Source organism: Sardina pilchardus, chromosome 18 (assembly GCF_963854185.1).
Source record: "Sardina pilchardus chromosome 18, fSarPil1.1, whole genome shotgun sequence".
NCBI lineage: Eukaryota > Metazoa > Chordata > Actinopteri > Clupeiformes > Clupeidae > Sardina > Sardina pilchardus.
This window is the reverse complement of record NC_085011.1, coordinates 4,894,835-4,906,040: the sequence shown is the minus strand read 5'-3', so window position 1 is coordinate 4,906,040 and position 11,206 is coordinate 4,894,835. Positions and strand designations below refer to the sequence as shown.

Here is an 11,206-nt window from a genome sequence, read left to right as displayed (position 1 = left end):
TGAAAATTAATAAAAAATGAAAAACTAGAATAACAGGGTTGGAAAAGTCATCATACCCCTGACTTAATACTTTGTCAAGCTTCCTTTTGCTTTCATTACAGCCATCAATCTGTTTGGATATGTCTCTATTATAGCTTTGCACACCTAGACAGGGGAATATTTGCCCAATTTTCCGTGCAGAATTGTTAAAATTTAGTCAAATTCTGTAGGAAATGGCAATGGACTGCTCTCTTCAAGTCAATCCACATATTTTCTATAGGATTTAAGTCAGGGCTCTGACTTTGCCACTCAAGGATATTCACCATCCTATCCTTAAGCCACTGCTTTGTTCTTTTGGCAGTATGTTTAGGATTTTTGTCGTGTTGGAAGGCGAATGACCTCCCCATCCTCAGCTGTTTAGGAGAGGGACGCAGGTTTTCCTCAAGAATTTTGGTGTACTTGGCAGCATCCGTTTTCCCTTCTATCCTGACCAATTGCCCAGTCCCCGCTGAAGAGAAACATCCCAAAAACATAATGTTGCCCCCACCATGCTTCAAAGTAGGTATGGTGTGTTTTGGGTGTGTTTGGGTGTGTATACTGTGTTTGGTTAGCGCCTGGAGCTCACTCCAAAAACTTCAATCTTAGTCTCCAAAAAGTTCGATCTTAGTCTCATCTGACCATATAAGCTTTTTCCACATGGTAGCAGAATATTCCAGATGTGTTTTTGCACTGAACTCCAAGCGCAATGTTTGGCGAAAACCAACACAGTACACCACCCAAAACACACCATACCTAGTGTGAAGCATGGTGGGGGCAACATTATGTTGTGGGGATGTTTCGTTTCAGCGGGAACTGGGCAATTGGTCAGGATAGAAGGGAAAATGGATGCTGCCAAGTACACCCACATTCTTAAGGAAAACCTGCGTCCCTCTCCTAGACAGCTGAGGATGGGGAGGTCATTCGCCTTCCAACACGACAATAATCCTAAACATACTGCCAAAAGAACAAAGCAGTGGCTTAAGGATAGGATGGTGAATATCCTTGAGTGGCAAAGTCAGAGCCCTGACTTAAATCCTATAGAAAATATGTGGATTGACTTGAAGAGAGCAGTCCATCGCCATTCCCTATAGAATTTGACTAAATTTTAACATTTCTGTACGGAAAATTGGGCAAATATTCCCCTATCTAGGTGTGCAAAGCTATAATAGAGACATATCCAAACAGATTGATGGCTGTAATGAAAGCAAAAGGAAGCTTTACAAAGTATTAAGTCAGGGGTATGATGACTTTTCCAACCCTGTTAGTCTAGTTTTTCATTTTTTATTAATTTTCAGAACTGTTTACTTTTTTTTCATTATTTTGATGTTGTACAGCTAAATTTGTTAATAAAACTGGAAAAGATTTTTTTAAAAATGGGTTTTGATTTCAGGCTGTAAGACAAAAAAAGTAACTATTTCAAAAGGGTATGATGACTTTCTATAGGCACTGTATCTATAGTGTATAATCAGTACTTGGAAAATTCCTGCAGCCTCCAGCAGTTGAGCCCCTCCTCCAGGTTCCTTCATATTTGCAGAGAGACCATTTCTCCACCTCATCATCAGAGAGGGCGTCAGGAGTCAGGTTACAGATCTCCAAACGCGAGAAGTGACGCATCCAGTCAGAGAAAGACATCCTGGCACACACACAGAGAGAGAGAGAGAGAGACTGTCACAAATACAGTGTTTGTAATTGATGACTGGGCTGAGCAAATGACACATTTCTCTCTCATGAAATTTGTCATTTGCTCAGCCCAGTCATCAATTAGAAGCGTTAAAATGCAAAACAGTTAAGCCTGTGTCAACATTTTCCATATAAGGGTCAACACAACGTAGGTTATTTGACTTCACATCCCAGCTCATACAGGTTAGACAGAAGATGGGCAGAGCAGAGGTGATTTGGGTATCACATCTTAACGTTCCTGGACAGGATTCACACCAACTACTGGCCCTTTGCAACTGGCTGGAATCATCTTAATGTCTGCCACTGTTTAAAAGCGAAGCCAATTAGCCATCACCTGAGATGCTGAGGTACTCTCTGGTGGTTCATGACAGGGTCATGCTTCAGTGCCTTATCTAAGAACAAATATCCAGGGCAAGTTCAAAGACTGGAAAGGCATGAGCACAAGCCAAGGTACATTATAATGCGGTTAATAATCTAAAACAACATATGACCGCTGCGCTCCTCAGCCGAGCGACGTCTACTGTAGCTCTTCCACCAGTGCCGCTGGTTGGGCAGGCAGCTCGCTGCTCTGGGTTAGTGTGTGATTCACCTCACTGTGTGTTCACTGTGTGCTGTGCGCGTTCACTGATTCGCTTAAATTGGATTAAATGCAGAGACTGAATTTCCCTCACGGGATCATAAAAGGATGAATTCTATTCTATTCTATTCATGTACCAGAACTCTCCATCCTCCGAGGCCTTCTTCAGTCGGTCCTGGTCCTCATCGTCGACGGAGCGCCATTCAGAGGATCTACAGACATGACAGGAAGAACAGAACACGGTGACTCACAGCAGCTGGCAGCAGGATCGCTGGCTCTTACCAGCTCAGTCCAAATATGCAGGATTTACTTAGAAGTTATTGGAGATGGTGTGCCATTTAATGCCACTTATTGTTTTGAGGCGTGACATGCTGTTTGTACAAGCAGACAAGTGTGTGTCAGTGGCAGATACAGCACAGTAAAGCAGATCAAATGGACAGAAAATGCAAAACTTGGGTTTGGCCTGTAAAGGGTTTGGTCGGTTAAGCAGAGCTACTGTATGAAAATGTACGTCTGCTGTCTGGGTGTTTCCTCTCCAGCGCTTGAAGCCAGTAGTGTGCTCGTCATACAAGTTTACACACAATAATGAATTCACCTCCCTGCTGTTTTGCTGCGAAACACCCACGGCTCACACACACGCTTCATATTTCACATTCATAGCAAGTCTAACCAACGCCTCACTGAACATTAGCACAATATGAGCCTAGCAACATGAGTGGCTGGGCCCACGGGAGCCGGACGAACAGGTTATGCGAGGAGAAGTGGCAGGTTTGTCTGTGTGTGTGTGTGTGTGTGTGTGTGTGTGTGTGTGTGGGGTGGTGACGTGACGTGTGGCCAGAGAGCCACTCCGCTCCGCTCCGTACACACCTGTCGCTCCATGCTCCTGTCCACTCCACCTGGCCCCAGGGGTTGCGAATGCGGATGAGCTTCTCTGAGCCGTTTCTGGTGCGCACCTGGACACACACACACATACATAAAGGGGCAATTTATCACTGCAGAACCTTTACTGCCAAGGGCACAACTGTGGACTGTGCATGCATGCACCAAGGCTGGCAGTGTAGTCAATGTAGGACTCGAGTCAGGACTCAATTCAACTCAAAGTCATGCTGTTGCTCTTTTATGTCCTCTGCCCAGTACCTCACCTTTCTGGTCCTTATTTATGTGTTTGTTCACATCATTTCCTGTCAACCCATTCCAGGCCTGACCACGCCCTGGACTCAAGTGATTGACAGCATGCTGAGGCTGTAATCAGCTGCTGGTCCAATGCAACTGGCTGCAATCGTCTCAACAGCCCTCGTTTACATGCATGCTTTGTCGGAATGAATTTTATATATCACACATGCCAAAAACAAAACACTATCCGAATAAGTGTATACATGGTGATTGTCACGGACTGTACCAACCCCTTTCAATACAACTGAAATGCCAATCGGTTTTGTTCCAATCAAGGTGGTCACTGGTCATGTATAGCCTGGTTAGCAGCAGACTGCAACACTTTATACTGTTTAAGTACTCCGATTGAGGCATGAATGTGATTCTAATCTAGTCACTCAGCCTATCAGATCCTGAGATGCTCTCGTCTCGTACTGATGCTTCAGCGCCTTAGCCAATAAAAACACATGTATCTGTGTGCAGGCGACAGTAAGAGTGTTAAAAATACAAAGTAAAATCATGCACATCCGTAAAACATATTTGTCGGGTGCGAGATCAAAAAATTAATGTTCAATGGTATCGTAAAAGATCCGCACACCGAGGAACTCCCAAAAATGTTTTTTTTTTTTATCAAGTAACGTTTCGGGCTTTTGTAGCCCCTCCTCAGACTTTGTAGCCAGTAAGAGTGCTCTCACCTCCTCAGCTCCAACACACACACACACGCACGCACGCACGCACGCACGCACGCACGCACGCACGCACGCACGCACGCACGCACGCACGCACGCACGCACGCACGCACGCACGCACGCACACACGCACACACACACACACACACACACACACACACACACACACACACACACACACACACACACACACACACACACACACACATTGCTCTCACCTCCTCAGCTCCAGTTAGAGAGTAGGCGTGTCCCTTCACCAGCTTCTGTGATGTAATGGCCTCTGAATCAGCTGAGCTGGTGATCTGGACAAAGAGACGACAGTTTCTGTTTTTTAAAAGGTGTTCCTTGAATGATGTCATGAGATGGAATCTGGTCGGTAACTGCATAGGTAGCTATAAACACATCCCCTATAGGTAACTGCATAGGTAGCTATAAACACATCCCCTATATGTAACTGCATAGGTAACTATAAACACATCCCCTATAGGTAACTGCATAGGTAGCTATAAACACATCCCCTATAGGTAACTGCATAGGTAGCTATAAACACATCCCCTATATGTAACTGCATAGGTAACTATAAACACATCCCCTATATGTAACTGCATAGGTAGCTATAAACACATCCCCTATATGTAACTGCATAGGTAACTATAAACACATCCCCTATATGTAACTGCATAGGTAACTATAAACACATACCCTATAGGTAACTGCATAGGTAGCTATAAACACATCCCCTATATGTAACTGCATAGGTAACTATAAACACATACCCTATAGGTAACTGCATAGGTAGCTATAAACACATCCCCTATATGTAACTGCATAGGTAACTATAAACACATCCCCTATATGTAACTGCATAGGTAACTATAAACACATCCCCTATATGTAACTGCATAGGTAACTATAAACACATCCCCTATATGTTCTGCATAGGTAGCTATAAACACATCCCCAAATTAAATCAAACTGTCGTTATGTTAATGTTAAATGTACATCTGCCCATCTTCGCTTTGGACAAAGGTGTCTACCAAGTAGCATAACCATAACCATATTTGTGTTATCATTGTGTTAAATGCTTCAAATCTAAAGCACTTTTTGCTACAGTACTGCATGCTAGCCTCGCCCCTTAACCACTACGCTACTACTATACCACTACCAGTGGAACAGTGAAGTGGTCTGTTGTCTGTCTGGCCATCTATAAAACATCAGGTTATGTAACAAGGTTTCTTATGATTATAGTTTCAGTTAAATACAGGAAACAATTTTAAATTCCTTCTGCTATAGGTTAGGGACTTCCTAAAGTGGCCTATCAACAAACAAACAAACAAACCTAAAAACAGCACATCATTAACAATAATATTAACACATATTTCGCTGCTCTGCAGAATCTTTAAGACGTACGTCAATAGAGCATCCCAGGAGAGAGCCTCTGTTCAGAGCTTTCTTGATGATCTTGAAGAGTCCCGGTCCGGACTTCTGGAGGTCGTGGGCCTCAGCGATCCCGCCCGTGAAGTCCTCAAAGCCCTCAGTGGTGGAGCCCCCTGACAGAGCCTCATAGCAGCCATTCAGCCTGAGGGGGGAGAATTACAGTATGTGGCTTTTACTCAGGCTGTGATCAAACTGCCTACTTGCACACTTCGAATACTTAGTTTACCGCCTACTTGCACACTTTGGAGGAGAATTGTGTGGCTTTTACTCAGGCTGTGATCAAACCACCTACTTGCACACTTCAAATACTTAGTTTAAGTATATAGTGCAGATATTGGGACAATGCTAACCATCAAAAATGTGCTTAGTGCACACAATGTACTGTACTGAAGGAAGTATGCGGTTTCAGAGACAGCCTTACAGCCTAGCCTACAGTCTACTGTATGTATTGTAGTATCCTGGGGACTGTAGATTGCAGTGCCCTGTCTGTAACTAATATGTACATGATTGTCTGTACATTTTGCACTGTCGATATTGTCTACACTGCATTGTGTATATTATGCATAGATTTTGTCTTTGCGCTGCTAAAATCACCAACAGCTGAATCAAATGTCCTCGTGTGTGTAAACATACTTGGCTATTAATAAGGCATGGTCCTGATTCTGATTCTGGGACGGATCAAGTGGCACGGCTGAAACATTAAAGAGGAACTATGCAGGATTGGCAATTTCATCTCTGGTTTCGGTTTCATTGTTCGTTTTCGCTCGTTTTATGCTTGCATTTTCTCTGCAGAGTTTCCCCGACAGCTTTAGCGTGTATATTTATGCATGTATAGGCTATATTTAAATATATAAATTGCAAGCATGGTTCTTCGTCTCAGACTTCCAGATATAAACAAAGAGCGATTGTCTCCTGCAGAAAGTTGCATAGGGTCTCTTTAACACCAACTCACTTAGCATAGGCCTTCTCCAGCAGGGCACTCCAGAACTCAGAGCCGGTTGCCGAGTGAACAAACAGCAGCTCTCCATCCTTGGTGGGCAGACGGTCGTCAATCACCACGTCCACCCACTCCCCAAACTGCCAGAACTGAAATAAGGGGCAGGCAATACAGGCTCTGAGTGGCACAGGATCCAAGCCAATAGCAGCACAGTGCAGGTTCATTGTACCCACAGTAGCTCCAATTGACATGGCAGGCAAATAGCAAAGTCCGTCAACACACAAGTTCTCATGCAGCTAATGTAAATTAAAAATGTGTTCAGAATCATTCTGGAAGGATTCAGGAAGGAATATGCAGAAGAGTGGTCAGGGTGGGGTCAGGATGGGGTCAGGGTGTAGTATGAGTTGAGGTCGTCACACACCTCAAAATGGAAGATCCCAGCGTAGCCCTGGTCAAAGCTCTGGTCAGAGGGAACGACACGAGCCAGGACTTGTTTGTTGAGGGTCAGCGAGGCAATGGCTGCCAGAAGCCAGCAGTCCCCTAAAGGAAGAGGACAGACGTTATTAAAACAAGGAGAAAATCTCCTCTCATAGCACTACCTACAACTAGTCTTGTTGATCCTTTAGAGAACATCTCCTCTCATAGCACTACTTACAACTAGTCTTGCTGATCCTACAGACAAGTGCACTCATTGATGCACGTATTACACTCATTGATGCACTAATTGTGTTTTTTGTTTATTGTTGTAAAATTGTTGTTAGAATTGCTCTGAAAAGCCTAAAAATGTGTTTTACGCATGTTGTAAGTCGCTTTGGTTAAAAAGCGTCAGCCAAATGTAATGTAAAAAGGACATCGACCAACGTATAGTCATATCACATTTCTGAGTATAAGTGATGTATAAGTATGCGTAGCCAGAGAGTAAATGATCATTAGAAATGTACAGTTGACAATAAACATTATCATTAAACATTTACAGTTTAAAGTAGTCATATCACATTTCTGAGTATAAGTGATGGCCTGTATGCGTAGCCAGAGAGTAAACGGAGATTGTTTTATGATGTTACACTAATACATGATTGCATGAAGGATGCTAATCTCTAGACCCTTCCAATCTGTTCCCAGAGGATTTACGATTGAAATCTTCAAAACCAACGCAGTCACTTTGAAATGAAAATGAATCAGACCGTAATGCTCAACAAAAATGTTGACTTTAAAACGTGTTTTTTTACATTGTTGTTTGTCCCCAAGTCACTATTAGCTCAGTATTGTTTTCTGTGCTACCAGAAATACGTTAGGAGTGTGCGTGTCTGTTTATGCGGTTCAATTCAATAATTTAGTTAAATGACTGCTCTAAAGCCGGGACAACCAAAGTCAAAAACTAAACTCCATCATGTAAACCATTTTTGAGCTACAGTGGGGCACTTGTCACTATTTTAACAGAAATGGTTTGCAGCCAATGCTGAATGTATGGAGATAATTATATCATGCAAATTAAATCTATTCAAATATGGCTTGATCATCTGGGCCCAATGGAATTTTCCATCCCGGCCAGAGTTCCACCCGCACGCTCAGGTTGTGTCTGTAGGGTAGTGTAGGGTACTATAGGCCTGACGGTGCACCTAGTTGTCTGTTGACTGTTTTTGGTTCAGCGCTGGCAGCAACGAGATCAAGGAGCGGCTGAACAAGGGGAACTGGAGAAGCACATACTGTAGGGACACACCCCTGATCTCCTCCATTATACTATCACACACACACACACACACACACACACACACACACGCACACACACGCACACACACACGCACACACACACCCCTGCTCTCCCCGCTGTCCATTATACTATCACACACACACACACACACACACACACACACACACACACACACACACACACACACACACACACACACACACACAAACACCCCTGGTCTCCCCACTGTCCATTATACTATCACACACACACACACACACCCCTGCTCTCCCCGCTGTCCATTATACTATCACACACACACACACACACACCCCTGCTCTCCCCGCTGTCCATTATACTATCACACACACACACACACATACACAAACACATGCTCTCCATTAACAACACACACACACACACACACACACACACACACACACACACACACACACACACACACACACACACACACACACACCTGCTCTCCCTACTGCCCATTATACTATCACAATCACACACACACACACACCCCAGCTCTCCATTATAGCAACACACACACACACCCCTACACTCCATTATAGCAACACACACACCTGCTCTCCCCGCTGTCCATTACACACACACACACACACACACACACACACACACACACACACACACACACACACAAAAGACCACTGGGCTGGGTAGTGCTCGAGGTCTGGTTCAAAAGCTTAACGTATAGCAACAAAGTAAGGAGTGGCACTGCCTTTATAATTCATCATTTCAATTCTGTATCTGTCTCTACTCTCTACTCTACTGGGAGAGTCAGCTGTGTGTCTATATACACATATTTCATTCTTTGTTTGTTAACCTTAGGGCATGCATCTATTCAAAGTTAGTTTCATGTGTGTACACACACCAACCAACATTCAAAAGTACAACGGTTTCTTAATCAAGAAACTTAGTCAAGTAAAGTGCTAATAAACACTAGAGCACTTTATCTGTTTTGACAACTCTCTGCTGAGTAGAACAATTCATCTGTCAATCATATGATTACAGCACAAAACGATCTTCAAACTCAACCGACTTATGACATTCTAAGCTTTGCACAGTCAACAAAGCTGTTCTGACTGAGGAAAATTCTTCTAAGTCTGTGGCATTCCTTCAGTCCTCGTCATACCACTTTTAAGACCGTGTTGTCACTCTACATTCAGGTGGGGAGGGAGTGCCCCGGGTCTCTGGGAGTAATGAAAACAACAGGTAACGTATAGTGAAACCCTCCAATTTCAACACTCAAGACATAAAGACACAGAATGTCTCGTATGTTCTGTGCAGTGCACAAACACAGTCTATGTGCAGAACAAGACAAGTTTCTTGACATTACACAAGCATCCACCTTCTTTGTGATGTACCAATAGGCATTAAAAAGCACAATAAAAGCTCAATATTGCAGATGTTTTGTTTTCTTTACACACTGTTAATATTACATATACGGTATACCAGATAAAGACCAATCCAACTCCAATAATCTTCATGTGTGTTGAAATTTTCATTTGAGTGTGAAATGAAATACTCTCAAGAGGCAGCACTGATATTCCCATCCCACAGCATTTGGAGTATTTTCTATTCACAAATCATGTTAAATCTCCCAAACGAAACACAAACAACTGGGCACTGGGTATAATTGTCCTTACCGAGAGCCCCTTGGCAGATATCTGTTCTGGTGGCATCTTGAAGAATAAACTGAGGGTTCCGGCTTAGCTCCTGCCAACAACAACAAAAAAAAGTGAAACACTCTACTTTGTAGGCTATACATATTTTGTTTTACCAGGTGAGTCCCATGAGATCTTAAATCTCCTTATCAAGGGAGCCCTCGGCCCTCAAAAGTAAAAATATACTATGAAGAACAGAATATAATAGAATAACATAAATAGAGTAAATCAATTGGACTGAAACATATAAATGGAGTAGGCTAAAAGATGAACTACACTAAAGATGCTCAGTGCACTTCATTCATAGATTGACCACCCATTACCCATGTAGTACCATACACACCCACTTGAAAATATTGGCTGACAAAGGATGATAGCTTTCCAAACAATGTGTTAGCAAGTGACAAGAAAACAATATAGCAGACATTGTCCTACCGTGGGTCGCTTCCAGGTGACACCCCGGACTTTATATGAGCCAGGTCCAAGGTCCTTAAATCCAAGAGAGGACACTTCTGCCTCAAATGTATCATCTTCAAACAGCCGCTCAGACTCAAGGCATTGCTTTCTCAGCACATCGTAATCCTGACCCAGGTACTTCACTGCATGCGAGTTTGATCCGATGCCCTGAGCCTTCTCCCGGTCGTGCTGAAGCTTCGACGCAATTCCCGACATCGTTGACGCAGAAGACATTCTGCCACAATTAGTTGAGCAGAAGGCTATATACTCTACCGGTTTGTTAAGCACAATAACAACAGGTCTGATCACTCAGGTGGGGACACAGAGTAACACCGCCTCTAGAGTCGCTGCCAGTTGTTGTCCTCTGAGAGCTAACAGGTGTGTGCTCAGTGGACATCTCTCTGCTGGACTGCATGGTCCTTTCGTGTGCCATGATTCATCAGTAGCGATGCTTTCCACACACTTCCGCAACAGCAGGTCAGGCATTTCATACACCGTGTGTTTTTAATTTACATTCAAATAAATTATGAAACTTAAACAGATTTGAAATATTTTTTTGCAGAGGCACTGGACCCTGTGTCTGTCGCAAACGGCAGTTATGCCTAAATTAGGTCTAATATTTAGTTTTCTGTATTATTGATTGGAGTAGCCTAAACTCTCTTGCATGCAGGGGTGGGCAAATAGTTGGGCTGGAGTGGTCACTGCCCACCACCAGAAGATAAAACGTGCGCACACGGAGAAATCATCTGTCCTCGTGAGAAATGGTCATATTCATGATATCATCAGCGTTTGGTGCATGACGTTTCTAGTTTCAGGCAGCCTCTTTCTTTCTTTCTTTCTCATTGAGGGTTCGAAAAAAAACAAAAAACATTT

At 43.4% G+C, this 11,206-nt stretch overlaps 1 protein-coding gene across 1 annotated transcript; it reads right to left on the bottom strand.

Annotated features, from left to right (window-relative positions):
• Window positions 1-1,491: 1,491 nt before the first annotated feature.
• Window positions 1,492-10,717, bottom strand: LOC134064510 (calpain-2 catalytic subunit-like; the record flags this gene model as incomplete). Its single annotated transcript, XM_062520447.1, is given in 9 exon segments — window positions 1,492-1,651; window positions 2,413-2,487; window positions 3,143-3,228; window positions 4,335-4,418; window positions 5,527-5,695; window positions 6,506-6,639; window positions 6,912-7,030; window positions 9,860-9,929; window positions 10,313-10,717. Coding segments are annotated over 9 exon segments (1,152 nt in total), but the record flags the coding sequence as incomplete, so codon positions are not given.
• Between the last annotated feature and the right edge of the window lie 489 nt (window positions 10,718-11,206).